The following is a 16,302-nucleotide window of genomic DNA, read 5'->3' as shown; positions in this document are numbered from 1 at the left end:
CGGGTTTTATGAAGTTGATCCTGATACTGATGACAGTGAGTATAATGCTAAAATGAAATGCTGGGCAGCTGTGTACAGTTCCTTTTGTTGATTACTCTTAAGGGGTTCGTAGTAATGTAACTTATATTTTCTTCTTTTTAAAAATTATGATTAGTATTATTGGATGAGCGTGTGTGTTTGTGTGTGTATGTGTGAGTTCATGTGGACATCCATGACACATATGTAGAAGTTAAAAGACAACTTGTGGAATAGATTCTCTCCTTCCATCATGTGGATCCCAGGGTTAGACCTCTGTTAATCAGGCTTGTCAGCAAGTATCTTTACTTGCCAAAATTTGCCACTGCCTCCTGTGTTTGGAGCTGGCAGCACTACATTTCAAATGTGTTGCTATACTTGCTTCACATTACAGATTCATTCCTCTGTGCACATGGTTTCTTTAATCAGGGGCTTTGTTTTACCATCGTGATGCTGATTCATATGCACTATAAATTTCTTCTTCTTTCAGTAACCAGGGAGCCATGTCCAATTCTTGGAAGCATGGTGATGAAGCACTGCAAGCTAGGGTTAGAGAATGCTTGGCAGGGATGTGAGTTCTACTTTTTCTAGCCATGTATTGTTCAAATGAAGTTGTGAGATCATAACACTTTAAAGTATTTTAAAATTATGGTGAAAAAAACATTTTTGCAGTAGTTAGATTAAAAATTATGTTTGGGAGATTCTTTCTGTAGTCTTAGTAAAAATACTACCACTTTTAACTCTTATTTATTAACCATTTAATTGACTACTAGGTATTTGCAAAGTATAGCAGATGCTGTTAGACACCTTTACTGTGCTTTCTCTACACCCTTTTAAAAACAGGGTAATAAATTTCTTCAGTTAACTGTATCATACCCAATTCAGCATATATAGCATTTACCAACCTCCGTAGGAGTTGTTAAGTATTTCATTAGTAGGATGTATGTCACCCTAAGATAATAAAAGAGGAAAGAAAGAGCCTTTAAACCTATTGTCCTTCCTGCTGATAATAATAAATATCGAAATATAGATGCCCTTCTTGATGTAATTTGCCACAGGTATAAAAGTAATGCAAGGGGAAAAAGACTGCAGTGAAATGGTATTTGAAACTAGAGCTAACTGAAAAGATTGGATAATTTCATGTGAAAGAGATAAACATACATCTGTTATGGAAGCATATAAAGAACTATGTTCTTATCTGTATACATATTTATCTTTATATATATATGTATACACACACACACACATATATATATATATATATATATATATATATATATATATATATANATATATATATATATATATATATATATATATATATATATATATGTTTGTTGTTTCATCTTATCATCACAAAAGAAATATGATCTTATTTTCTTCTTATTTTAAGGGGATATGAATTATTCACATTACACAACACATGAAGGTCAAAATGGATTCGAAGTCAGGCTTTCAACTCCTTTGAAGATTAAAGTTTTAATATTCTCTATGTCTAAAGTCCATTTTTAGGCCAAAAAGAAAATAAAAACACTCTCTACTTCCTTAGTGTATCATGTAGAATGCTATAAGTGGCATTTAATTAAACAACAGAATCGAGGCAATCACTGGATTACTGCCCTATCCTTCAGTTTCCTTGGCTTGAAAGAAAACAATATATATATATATATTTCTTCCATCTCAGGCTACCATCTAGTTAGCAGTTTGACTGTTAATAGTGATCTCCACAGTTCATGATATAACACTACAGAGAAGAAGAGACAGGGAAAATTTTGGGGCTGCTTTTATACATAGTAATAATTGAGTTGAGTAGTAGTTGTTGAGTAGCAACATTGAGCTAGGACAAAGGTACAAAGATATCCATCACATCTCTTTTGCTGATGTGCATTACTGAGAATGGTAACATGTGTATTTAATCTACCCCAACGATGTTCTGTTGGATCCTGCTTGTATTAGTTGGTTCATCAGGACTTGTGTTAAATAGAATTATTATTGAAACACAAGTAAGAGAGCATTTGAATTAAACTATATAAACAGTATGTTAATATCTACTTTGAAATAATCTCAACACTTACTACAATATATATTCTTAGGTTATTTACACAGCACCTATCCAACACAAGTACTCTATTTTGTAATGGTGTGACAATGGGCATCTTTTCAGAAGCCACACACTTAAATTGCAATTGATAGCATGAAATTCCCATAGTAAGGTGTTTACACTATGAGAGTTAAAATATCAAACTAGTGCATTCCCCCCTTTCCACTCTAGCAAGAGCTCCTTGAGGCTTCCCATACTAAGCCTCAATATCCTTTGTTTCAGTCCACTCTGCAAGAAGGAAAGTCAAGTAGTTTAATGGGAAAGGACATGGTCTTTGTGAACATGAGAGGACTATCTCTTTTATAGACTCCAATATGACTTGTACAAAATGCAAATTATGTTAGACTTGAAGTTAATATTACCAGTCAGTGTAGTAGGAGTCAACTTACTATATTCTTACATCAAGGGAGTATGGAAAACTATTCTTATACTGACTATTAAATATGACCCAGATTTCTTTAAAGAACACAAAAGAGACTATAATTACTATGTAGTATAAAATACAAATGTAAACACACTATCTTTGCTGTGATACCCATGGTAATAACTGTTGTTCCCAAGATGAGAGTTACTGGATACTAACTTATGAACTAGCTCATCATTTTCAGTGCATTTGCATTTCCCCCTACTACATTTTCTGATAGATCTGTCACATTCATTCAGATCAATAGCTAAGACTCCCAAACAAAGGACTGTGTTGAGTACAGAATGCTTTGACACACTGTAAAATTCTAGATCCATTGTGCTCCTGTGGAATATGTTGTGTGTGCATGAATATGCACAGATTTCATCACAAACTCAATAGGGTCTGTGACCCCAAATCTTTAATTATGGTTTTTGAAAATTGGAATTATGTTTGCCCATGGCTAATGCTTCAGGATACCTCCCTATTCTGTGATACTTCAAAGTTTATTAATATAAGATGAATAATTCATTTGCAAGTTCTCTCATACACTAGAGCAGTAAGTCACAAGAGATGTGGCATCAACTTGCAGGAGATAAAAATTTCTTAGACTTTCACATTTTCAAACTTTAAAAAGAATTATTTTAGTTTTGAGATGATAATATAATTATATCAATTCTCCCTTCTGTTTCCTCCCTCCAAAACCTCTTATGTATTCCACTTGATCTCTTTCAAATTCATGGCTTCTTTTAATAATCATTTGGGGATGAATATTTTTGGAGAAAGTAATTTAGCCTTAAGCTTATATTTTTATGTTAATAAGTCTCCATTGACTTATAAAATATATACCATAGCTATTAATTCAGACTTTTTACCCATAGTTTTATGGTGCACATATTCTACATTAAAAATCATTACATATAGTTGTTGAGTAACACAAACACATATATGAACACACACACATTGCTCATGTATGTCTGCTTTCTAAAATGTAGATGTCAAGGAACACAAAGGTTTGAAAGAGTCTTAGAGCATATCCAAATATACATAAAATGTGCAAAAAAACTCATAACACTTGGTATATCTTGGGTACTATGTGAAACACTACTCATGGAATTTGGCAATCTAATATTAGGTCTTGCCCTGTTCAGACTCATGAGTTTCTGCTTTGTTGAGGCTGGTGGCAAAATATACAATACAACAAATGATAAGGGAAAAATGACAGTATCAAATTAGACCCTGAATCTGAAGAAGTATTAAAGTACTCTCATTTTCTTCCTTACCTCACTAGTATTTTATAATAGGGGATTTTTATTTGTATTTTTAAATAGTTATCAAAGATTTAGGTTTAAATTTCAGTTAATAAATTTTCAGTTATTTGAGAAACTAGTTCTGGAACACTTTGGAAGATTATTATATCATTATCAGTTCAATGAACTAGGAAAGTTTGGAGCCTCGAGCTGAGTAATATGTCTTGTTTTTATTTTTACTTGGATGCTACTCTGAAAAATGTAGTGCTTTCTACACCAATTACACATAATACTACAAAGGCTGTACCCCTATATACTATTAACAAATGTGATGGACTATGTTGAGTTACTCTGATTATTTATATAGAACATAATATAACAACTTGAACATTATAAAATTATAACATATGTATATATTAAACACCTTGGTGATCCCTTTTATTTCAAGAATATATATTTATGTATATATATATATATATATATATATATATATAGTATTTATTTATGTGGGGGAGCATTCATATGCTCTATTATGTTGTGAGGGCTAGAGTACAACTTGCAACAATCCATATTCTTATTCCACTATGTAGACTTCCAGTATTTAATTTAGGGTTTTCACTGAATCAGAATATTTAAAAAAAAAACTTCATTACATCGAAATTAAAATGTAAAATATTCGATGTTTTACTTTATTTCTTTTATGACAAAGATATCTGAAAGAACAAGAGTTTACTTAAAGACCAATCTATAATCGTTAATTTATAAATAATGATATAAACTAGAGTGAAAGTTTTTCGTTATACTACAAAAATGAATGAACCTTCCATATATAGCATACTGTATATTCTTATGAGTAATAGATGCCATAACTTATAACAGGTTATAATGGTTGGGAGTAGGGAATTCATGTAGAAAGGCCTGATACTTAGTTTATTAGAGTTGGAAGGAGTTGTGGACTTTTCATAGCTGGAGGTCAGGGTGAAGCAATTAACTCTGTAGAATATACTTGTAAAGAGACTATAGAACAGTCTAGAGGGATGGAGGACAGCAAGGAAACAAGATCTTCTAAATCCAACAGGATCAATACACACGTGAAATTACTGAGACTGTGGCAGCATACACACAGTCTGCACAGGTGTGCACCAAACAGGGCCCTAGCCAGAAAAAAGAAGTGAAAACATGTTCCCATCCCTAATCCAAAAACTGTTTCCAATTAATGACAACTTGCAAAAGAAAATTTAGTATTTTGTACGAGTCTTTCTGTGGAAACAAACTAACTTTAAGGGTACACTCTGTGCCCAACAGTAGATGTCCAACTTAGAATTAACTACGCGGTATCTTTAGAGGCCCCTTTTCTTATAACGTCAGGTCAGGGATATCTTTCATATTTTTAATTTGTCTTATTTGTTCATATATGCATTTTTATTTCTCTCTCTTTTACTCTACAGGTTCTTTGTTGCATATTTTATGAGTTTCAGTTTTTTGTGCAAATGAGTGGGCCTCTGCATCTTTATCTGTTTTTAGCCCTATTTGACTCCTTTCCTTCTGTTTGTTTTGTCCTATTCCGATCCGTCTGTGTTTGCTTTGTTTTATTTGATTATTATTCCTTAGAAGACTGTTTTATGTATGCTTTTAATGAAAAGGAGAAAGGGTGCAAAAGAATGTGGAGAGGAACTGAAAAGAGCAGAAGAGGAGGAAACTATAGTCAAGATATATTGTGTGAGGGGAAAAAAGCCATTTTCAATAAAAGGAAAATATTAACAATTAAAGGTATATATATATATATATATATATATATATATTCCTATAATTACATACAAAATTTGTTAAATGAATTAGATTTAATGATAGTACCTCTGTATAAAGAAGGAGGGAAAAGGGCATTAGCAGTTAGGTAATTAACAGTAAAGCAATGGGAGAGTATGAATTCTGTCCTCCATTATAATCCTAAATCCTCCTGTGTACCTCATAGTCCAAGTCCAGGTAGTCAAACTCTCCATTGGTGCGAAAATGCTGCATGCTCCTGTCCAGGGTTAGGTTAATGCTGCGTCCCTGGCGCTCAATGAGTACAGAGTGCCAGTGGTGATCATCCAGCAAGCTCCCAGATGTCACAGATGTGTGGCCATAGATGGGGCCAAGCTGGTTGCTTCCTGAGTAGTGAGAACAAAACAGAAATAAGATGTTAACTACACAGACCACTGTATAAGGGGACAGATCTTCCCCTATGTTGTGAAGCAAATATAAAAGTGAAGACTTGTCTATTGAAGTCAGTGTAAATCAGGACTTTTACAGTGGATATAAATAAAAACTGTTAACAGTGAGGAGAAGACTGTTCTATTAAAAAGTAAATGCAAACTTTTTGGACAGTGCTGCAAGTTTTGTTAAGTTTTTAGTGGACATGAGAAGTTATCATTGTCACATGGATTCAGTTGCCTGAGGGCTTGAGATCTGACAGTGCCACCATCAGTTTGATGATCAGATGGAGACAAACTTGTCAGTGCTCTGAGTCCGGCTGCTGACATGTAGAAAATAATTCTTATTTCCTCATGAATGGTGATGAAATTAAAGTATATGGGTGATAATGATGTGTGTGTATTCATGTATGTGCATTCACATGTATGTGTGTATGTATATGTTTATATGTGTAGGCATGCATGCATGGTTACATGTGTGTTTTCATGTGTGCATGTGTTTGTGTGATCACATGTGTGTGTTTGTGTATGTGTGTAAGTATGTGTGTGTGCATGTGAATATTTGTGTGTGTGTATGTGTGTGTGTGTGTGTGTGTGTGTGTGTGTAGGCATGCATGTATGGTTATATGTGTGTTTGCATGCATGCATGTGTTTGTGTAATCACATGTGGGGTTCTCTATGTAAGTATATCTGTCTACCTGCATGTGTGCATACATGCCTGAATGTGCTCATCTCTATTGTAAGAGACCAGAAAGACAAGAGAAGAAATAAAGAGGAACAGCTCAAAGTAGAAGACTGTCCTGAGTTTTATTGCCTGAAACACCCACAAAAAGAGTTTGAGAAGCAAGGCAGACACCCGCTAATGACAGATGACACTAAAGAGTGGCAGTAGGTATTTGGTTAGATATATTTATAATACTGCTGTCATAAATCTCAGTCCACAGGTAAAACTTTGGAAGTGAACTACTTTTCAGTGAAATGATTGTGAACTCTTTTTTTGGTGACACAGTTGATTTTCAAAGGTTACTCTACATGTTTTATTAGAGAAAAGTAAAATGAAAACAGCTCTGAAAAAATAAATATCTTGGGTTGGAAATACAGCTCAGTGGATAAAGTGGATACTTGCGCTGACATACTTAGTTGGATTCCCAGGACCCATGTTGTAGTAGTAAAGATTAGACTTCTGCAGGCTGTCCTCTGATCTTCACACATTAATACACTGTGACATGTATATGTTCCTCTCCATGTATTTATGTAACATAAATTTAAGAAAATAAAATTTAAAAAATTATCCTCTTTAGACACAAGGTATGCATATACACACAGGTTCACATATATTTTATAAATGCTTTTATTTGGGTTTTGATTCCACCTTTGAGCTATTCCATTCCGTTGTAAAGAGTCATGTACTAAATATAGTTTTATACCCTCCACCAAGTCTCAAAACAAATACCTATTCATGATTACAGATAAAGAATATTAATGGAGAATAAATAAGTAAAAGGAAATGCAAATTATTCCTCCACTAAAAATAATTTATTCTATTTTCATCCAAATGTTTTTCCATATACAACTATTTAATAATGCATATATGCTGTATACATATTCAGGTATATATTTTTAATGTGAAACCTTTGCTATAATAGTCATCATTCAGTAGGCTATTTGCTTCTTCCAGTGGCTGCTTCACTGGATAAAAGAACATGCCATTTGCAGTTCATTCTAAAATCAAGATAACATCATCACTCACCTGACTCTGAACAACACATACTCTCCTGTACTCCCAGGCTTTTACAATGAAAAGATTATTAAGTCTTTTGACCAACATCTAGGGATGGCTATAAGTGAGTTGAAGAACTACATAGAGCAGTATTTCTCAAACTTCCTAATACTGCTACCATTTATTAAAGTTCCTCATGTTGTGGTTACACCCAACATAAGATTATCTTGTTGTCACTTTATAACTGTAATTTTACTATTGTTATGTATTGTAATGTAAATATCTGTGTTTCCTGTCAATCTTAGGTGACTCCTATAAAAGGGTAATTCTACCCCCAAAGGGATCAGCAACTTAAGAACTGACAGAAATGCTCCATACCCCACACGTGAATGCCCCCACCCTCACCCCACCTGACTCTAAACTCCCTGGGGCCTCCAGTCTCTTCAGGGTTAGGTATATCATCTCTGAATGAACAGAGACCCAGATGTCCTCTACTGTATGTGTGTTGGGGGCCTCGTATCAGCTGGTGTATGCTGTGTGTTTGGTGATCTAGTGTTTGAGAGATCTCAGGCATTCAGATTAATTGAGACTGCTGGTTCTCCTATAGGATTGCTCTTCTCCTCAGCTTCTTTTAGCCTTCCATAATTCAACAACAGGGATCAGCTGCTTCTGTTCATTGGTTGGGTGCAAATATCTGCATATGACTCTTTTAGTTGCTTGATGGGTCTTTCAGAGGGCAGTCATAATAGATCCCTTTTTGTGAAAGGAGGGTGGATAGGGGGAGGCGGGGAATGGAATATGGAGTGTAAAAATAAATTAAAAATAAAATAAAAATTTTAAAAATGTAAATATGAGAATAATGAATAACATAAAATGAGTTTTTAAAATAGCCACTTATAATAGTTATATTTTGCTTGAATGTTTCAGTGTCTATGTTTATCACCTTTAATAAAATTGTAATTTAAGTTGCAATGTATTACATATTCTTAATAAATTTTCAGTCTTATTTAAAACAAAACAATACAAAAAAAAAAAAAAACCAGACATGCATTGTGTTCATCTGCGATCTCTAGGATAGTAGAGAAATTGTCTTCCAATTGCAGTGTTGAGAATAGTTTCTTTTTCATTGATATTGCTGAATGCTATTTCACATCTTCTATCCATGCTGGAGGAGTTACTTCCCATTGATTTACTTGAGGGTTTGGTGTTCATTCTTCACTGGCTTTTATGCATTTGTCATATGCTTCTTCTCTCTAGCACTAAAGGATCACTGCATGGTCATCTTTATCAGACATCTATTCTTATATAAGGACTCATTCACTGCCACATTGATCAGTCTCCTGACAGGGAGCTAAGTTCACTGGCAGACTTCATTCACCACAGCACCAAAGGCACTACTTGCTTTTTCAATTTGTCTTAACATCAAATTGACTACAGTAAACAAAACTTTTTGTTTGTTTGTTTTTCCAGAAGTGCTAATCCACCCATTGTCGTAGATAAATTATCTAGCATTTTCCATTTATGTTTCTCTGTGCACCAAGAGACATGTCTAGCAATACAGCATATTTCTGATGCCCATGCTCATCACCCAGGGGCACGATGAGCTGGACCCAGTAGTCACTGGGATATTAAAGCCAGAAGTTCTGGTTCCCTATCACTCAAAGTGGCATGATGGAAAATTATATTTTATATACTCTAAATGTCTTTTAATAACATACATTTAATAACATAGGGGAATATGTTCAGGTATTGGGGGAGGAACAGGAATGATGCCCTGAAGGCCATTTCAAAGAATTGGGAGATAGGATGTAGGGGGCAGGGTTTCTAGAATGTACCAGAGACCTGGGAAGTGAGAGAAGCTCAGGACTCAAAGGAAGGGACCTTAGATGAAATGCCCAACAGTGAGGAGAGGGAACATGTAGAGTTCACCTCCAGTAGAAAGACAGGGCCACAAGTGGAAGGATGGGGTTGCAATCCCACAGTCAAAAACTCTGACCCAGAATTGTTCCTGTCTAAAAGAACAGCAGGGACAAAAATGGAGAAGAGACTGAAGGAAAGGATTCCATTGTCTGGCCCAAATTGGGGTCCAGCTCAAGGGTAGGCTTCAAGACCTAACACTATTACTGATGCTATGGTGTGCTTACAGACAGGAGCCTAGCATGGGTGCCCCCTGTGAGAGGCCCAACAAGCAGCTGAATGTGTCAGGTGCAGATACTTACATCCAACCAATGGACAGAAGCTAGGGACCCCTGTGATTGAATAAGGGAAAGACTGGAAGAAGTTGAGGAGGAAGGCAACCACATAGGATGATCAGCAGTTTCAATTAACCTGGAACCCCAAGATCTCTCAGGCATTAAGCCATCAAACAGGCAACATACACTAGCTGATATGAGGGCCCCAACACATATACAGCAGAGGACTGCCTGGTCTGGCCTCAGTGAGAGAAGAGAACCTAACCCTTGAGAGACATGAGGCCCCAGGGAGTGGGGATATCTGTTGGGATGGGGGTGAGTATGGGAACATCCTCTTGAAGACATGGGAGTAGAAATGGGGTGCAGAATTGTCAGAGGGTCGATTGTGTGTGGAAAAATGACTGGACTGTAAAGCAAGATTAAATGATAATAATAATAATGATAATTTTACCCTAAATGTCTTCATTAGTAGAATAGTAAAAATGATCATTTGTCACTTACACATAAACCCTGAAAAGACACACTTACTAATTTTACAAAAGATATTATTTCCCATTTTACTGTTTGCTATTCATATAGCTGATGTGATTGAGTATTTTGTATCTTTAGTGTTTAATTTTTTTATTCTTTGTTGTCTTTTATTTCCAATGCATGCATTTTCTTTTTGCAGCTTGTAACTGTTATGGAGTGGCGTGATTGGATTTTTATGAATGATATTCAAATTGCATACATAACATTTACATATTCCTCAGTCTCACATGCACTTTATTTTAATGTGAAAAAACAGTATTTTTGTATAAGTATGTGATTCTCATTTTCATCATTTTCTCTTTTGAATGTGGATGTTACATAGTCACAGGTATAATTTTATGGCAGTGTCTTATTGCATATAAAAACCCTAATTAAATTTATATTTCTAGACTTGACAAATAAATTAATACACAGAACTCAAGATCCTCAAGAATTCCCAGATGCTCAAGGTAGTGTAGGATGGAGAAGCCACGTTGATAAGGTCTTTCTTGACTGTTTCAATTTTCATTTTGGCCTTGTTCTGGTGATGCATTTCACGACTGTGTTTTAGTTATTGCCTCGTGCAAACTGGAATTCTGACTTCATTGCTGTGTACATTTTTTTTTAGCAATTTATGAATCTCAGATATGTTTAGTAGTTGGGTGAAATTCAAATATTCATTTTCATATCTTTTACTCTTCACTTATAAAACAAGTCAATAAAAATGTTCTCTTCATTTTGGATATAAGCACCCTTTGTTTATACAATAATCAGGGCATAAGTTCTGTCTTGCTATTAATCCCTGTAGTTACTTCTGTCCTCTTTTAATTATTTTTCTGAAAATGACACTAAGCATTCCTTTAGTGACCAAGCCTAAATCCCAGGAACCATGCTTTGTGTATATTCTCTTCTTGCCTCATACACAGTCCACCACAGGTCATGCTGAACTTACCACTGAAATAATTTCTTAGAAGTATTGCTTTTCATTTCCCCTGACATATTTAACAATGTCATCACCATCCCTGGTCACGAAGATATCTTGTTGGCCTCACAAGTTGGTCTAGGGAGCACTTCTCATGAAAGTCTCAGTGAACATACAAGTTAAGCATTCACTAGCTCCTCATTCTTAATATGAAGGACTCAGTAGCCTACAGAATCTGAACATCTGGAATTCCTCTCATGTTTTCAGCAATACACTGCATGTATCCACCACATTTGGATTTTCTTTGCTTTCTTTTTCTTTGACATTTTCTTTATTTACATTTCAAATATTCCCTTTCCTGGTTTCTATCCCATCCCCCTTCTCCCTGATCACCAACCCACCCATTCCTGCTTCCATGTTCTAGCATTCCCCGACACTGGGGCATCAAGCCTTCTCAAGGGCCTCTTCTCCCATTTATGTCAAACAAGGCCATCCTCTACTGCATATGCAACTGGAGCCATGGGTCCCTCCATGTGTACTCTTTGGTTGGCGGTTTAGTCCCTGGGAGTTCTGGAAGTACTGGTTGGTTCATATTGTTGTTCCTCCTATAGGACTGAAAACTCCTTCAGCTCCTTCCATTATCTCTCTAGCTCCTCCATTAGGGACCTTGTGGTCAGTCCAATGGTTAGCTGAGAGCAACCACATCTGTGTTTGTCAGGTACTGGTGTGAGGTGGAATCTCAGGGTTGTTTGGATATTTATTTCCCTAATGACTGAAGATGTTGAACAGTTCTTTAGGTGATAATTCTTTGTTTAGCTCTGTACCCCTTTTTTTTTTCATTTTTTTATTATTATTATTTTCTTTATTTACATTACAAATGCTATCCCAAAAGTTCCCTATACCCCCCCACCCCTGCTCCCCTACCCACCCACTCCCACTACTTGGCCCAGGCCTTCCCTTGTGCTGGGGCATATAAAGTTTGCAAGACCAAGGGGCCTCTATTCCCAGTGATGGCCGATTAGGCCATCTTCTGCTACATATGCAGCTAGAGACATGAGCTCAGGGGGTACTGGTTAGTTCATATTGTTGTTGCACCTACAGGGTTGCAGCCCCCTACAACTCCTTGGGTACTTTCTCTAGCTCCTCCATTGGGGACCCTGTGTTCCATCCAATAGCTGGCTGTGAGCATCCACTTCGGGGTTTGCCAGGCACTGGCATAGCCTCACAAGAGGCCGCAATATCAGGGTCCCTTCAGCAGAATCTTGCTGGCATGAGCATTAGTATCTAGGTTTGGTGGCTGATGATGGGATGGATTCCCGGATGGGGTAGTCTCTGGATAGTCCATNCTTTCATCTTAGCTCTAAATTTTGTCTCTGTACCTATATCCTTTCATGAGTATTTTGTTCCTTATCCTAAGGATGAATGAAGTATCCACACGATGGTCATCCTTCTTGGTTTTCTTCTGTTTTGCNNNATGTATCTTGGGTATTCTAAGTTTCTGGGCTAATATCCGCTTATCAGTGAGTGCATATCTAGTGACTTCTTTTGTGATTGGGTTACCTCACTAAGGATGATATCCTCCAGATACATCCATTTGCCCAAGAATTTCATAAATTCATTGTTTTTAATAGCTGAGTAGTACTCCATTGTGTAAATTCTGTACCCCATTTTTAATAGGGTTATTTGGTTTTCTGGAATCTAAATTCTTGGTTTCTTTGTATTATTGAATATTAGCCCTCTACCAGATGTACAGTTGGTAAAGTTTTTCCCAATCTGTTGATTGCCATTTTGTCCTATCGACAGTGTCCTTTGCCTTACAGAAGCGTTGTAATTTTATGAGGTCCCATTTGTCAATTCTTGATCTTAGAGCATAAGCTTTTGGTGTTTTGTTCAGGAAAGTTTCCCCTGTGCCTATGTGCTTGAGGCTCTTGGAGATTTGCTTGTAGACATGTGAAATCTTTGTCTGCAATGGTCTCTTCCCAAACTGTCCTGTCTCTTCTGATGGCCTCATTTTTTTTTTTTCAACACTCAAATTTGTTCCTGGACATTGTGTTTTTTTCCTAAGAAATGGTTTTCATTCATTATACATCCTAATGTTGGTCCTATTGCTTCTCATGGTGGCATTTCAACCTGAGCATATAGTAGCCACTTATTAAACTGACTTCCTAAGTCTTATATTTTGAAGTCATATTTTTATTTCACCAGGGCAGTTCACAAACATTTTTTAAAAATTGGTTACTAAAATTATTTGCATTTCAAATGTTGTCCCTCTTCTTAGTCTCCCTTCCTCAAACTGCCATCCCATCATACCTCCCATTTGCCTCTAAGAGGGTGATTTCCCACCCACCAACCCATTCCTGCCTCACCATTTTAGCATTCTGCTATGCTGGTGCATCAAGCATCCACAGGACTAAGAATCTCCTCTCTCATTGATACCAGATAAGGCAATCCTCAAACTTAATGAGACCATGTTTTTCTGTCCTCCTAACTATACTAACAGCTGCCATAACACTGAGCATAGTACAAGTGTTGCAACAAATATTGTATTGAATCAATAGTGTTATGGGTGGAATATAAAGTGTTCCCAAGGGTTCAATGTTTAAAGCCTTGATCCAGATTGGTGAGGTTTAGAAAAGTGATTGGATGGTGATTGTTTCAATTTCATGCACGGATCAGTCAATCCACTGATGAAATAATGATTTGCTAGTGCTATTGAGATATGACAGGAACTAGGGGGTTAGATCTTGGTTGAAAGAAAATGCTCACAGTAAATGGGTCGCTGAAGTGTCTATCTCATGACTATCTTCTTCCATCCTTTCTATTTGTTGGCCCCCATGAGCATCTTTTTTCTGTGATGCCCTCCCTGCATAGTGTTCTACCTTAAAACAATCCAGAGCTATGGTCCAGTGACTATAGATTGAGAATTATGCAACATGAAGCAATAGCAGCTTTTCTCTGTTAAGAAGTTTTTCAGGTATAATGCCACAATGATAAAAATAGTAACTAAGAGAAATAGGTGTACAAATAGATAATCTGTACCATAGATGAAAAAGGAATTGGCAATATAAAATGAGATGTAAAAATTCTTGTTTTAAAGGGTTATGTAACATTTAAAATGCTTTCAATTTATTTATTTGTTCATGTTGCATGTATGAATCATTTACCTGCCTGTATTTAAGTGCACCATGTACATGTCTGGTGGTCATGAAAATCAGAAAAGGTCATTAGATCCCATGGAACTCCAATTCCATGGCTGACACCTGTGAGCTATCATTTGGTGCTGGGAATTGAGTCAGAGTCCTTTGCAAGAGCAGGCAGTGCTCTCCACTGCTGAGTCATCACTTCTGCCCCTTCTTTATAAATATTTTAATGATGAGGAAAATAATAGAGAGTTGCAACAAACCTAGATTTAAACTGAGGACCAGCTTTGCTTTTTTCAGTTCCAAAGTAATGTAATCCCCTTGCTGTCCTTCACCATGCAAAAGTACTCCTTCACTTTCAGAGGTCTTAAATTTCAAAGCAATAACATCTTTGAGTGTTTTCATCTTCTTGTTTCTGAATCGATATGGTAACACACCATGGCCATCAAAGTTGATAACGTCGGCCCCTGAGAGGAGAGAGAAACACTGTATTAGTCTTGTTGCTTTTGATGAACACACACTTTCCACCGATGCCTAATTAGAACAATGGGAGTTGAAAGAGTATTTTCCTGAAAAGTATAGATTTTAGTGCTTTTTCTTTCTTTTTATTTACCATATGCCTCCAAATGAATATACTAAAGTACATAAATGATACAAATGACCATATCTATTAATATGCAATTTTACTTTGATTACTATATTAACAATACAAATTCAGTTAATATGAATATGATTCAAATTTCAACATTGAAATGCATAGTTCACTGTAAAGGAGTAAAAGACAATTAATTCTTTGAGATATGATGTTCATTGATAATGCTCACCATATCTCCAGATTCTTTCTAGGTCCATCCCTATTCTCTACCATACAATTTTGTGACACTCTATTTTTTTTTTCTTAAGACTAATTTGTATTGCCTAAATATTCTTGGACGTGTCATCTTCCACTGGTGAGCAGTCAATTTACCAGAGGATACATGCTTACAGAAAACTGTCTCTCCCTTTCCCTGCAGCTGATTGCCAATAGCTCCATAGTATGGGTGAGGTTGTTAGCCAAGCTTCCCTCTCTATGTTGGGGTTTGGTCTGGCTTGCACAAGTTTTGCCATAATGTCATGAGGTCCCAACTTCTAGGAATCAAATATCTGCATTTCCTTTACTGTGTCCATATGACACTTTAACCTTGTAATCACCTCTCCCCCACCTCTGGCTCTTATACTCTTTATGAAAAACGAGTAGGTCTAAAAGAGTATGAGATTTAATATTTATTTTTTACAGAAGATAGTTCCTTGAAAAAAATATATATGTGTGTGTATTTTAATTTAAAATTGGCCTCACTGTTACATATAAGTATACAGAAACTTGAAAACATATTGTGTGGTATACTGATTTTACATAATATCCACATTCTTCTATATTTTTTTTGATAAATTTGGGGTTTGTAACTAGTTGATTTTAGGTACCTTTTCCCAATATGTCCTCTGTTACCATTTCTGAGTTGGACAAACAAATATCTGACGTTATTGTGGCTTGAGTAGCTCCAAGTTAAATGTAAGTGATCACATTAAAATTTTCAGAAGTGATTGTGCAGATTATGTATTTTATTTACTTCATTATTGCTACTCATCTACATAGTTATTTAGCTACTTGTTCAGCAGTATGAGAGAGAGAGGGAGAGAGAGAGAGAGAGAGAGAGAGAGAGAGAGAGAGAGAGAGAGAGAGAGATTGAGGTGTATTGTCCTTCCCTGGGCAATAGGATCCCAGGTAATGGAATGGTTTTCATGAGACTGATTAAAACTTAGATCAAATATTTCTTTAGCTAACAGGGGCATTGCTACTTTTAGATATGTATTGTGAAG

At 36.0% G+C, this 16,302-nt stretch overlaps 1 protein-coding gene across 1 annotated transcript in view; it reads right to left on the bottom strand.

The window, feature by feature from the left end:
• The window catches only part of Cntnap2 (contactin associated protein like 2), a 2,102,194-nt gene that overhangs the window by 1,196,652 nt on the left and 889,240 nt on the right, over positions 1–16,302 (bottom strand). Inside the window, exons 5-6 of the mRNA XM_029535530.1 lie at positions 14,709–14,912; positions 5,735–5,919 (exon numbers count right to left, since the gene is read on the bottom strand). Coding sequence (XP_029391390.1) covers positions 5,735–5,919; positions 14,709–14,912 — 389 coding nt within the window. The remainder of the gene's footprint in view (positions 1–5,734; positions 5,920–14,708; positions 14,913–16,302) is intronic.

Source organism: Mus pahari, chromosome 2, assembly GCF_900095145.1.
Source record: "Mus pahari chromosome 2, PAHARI_EIJ_v1.1, whole genome shotgun sequence".
Taxonomy (NCBI): Eukaryota; Metazoa; Chordata; class Mammalia; order Rodentia; family Muridae; genus Mus; species Mus pahari.
This window is presented reverse-complemented; position numbering and strand designations above follow the sequence as displayed.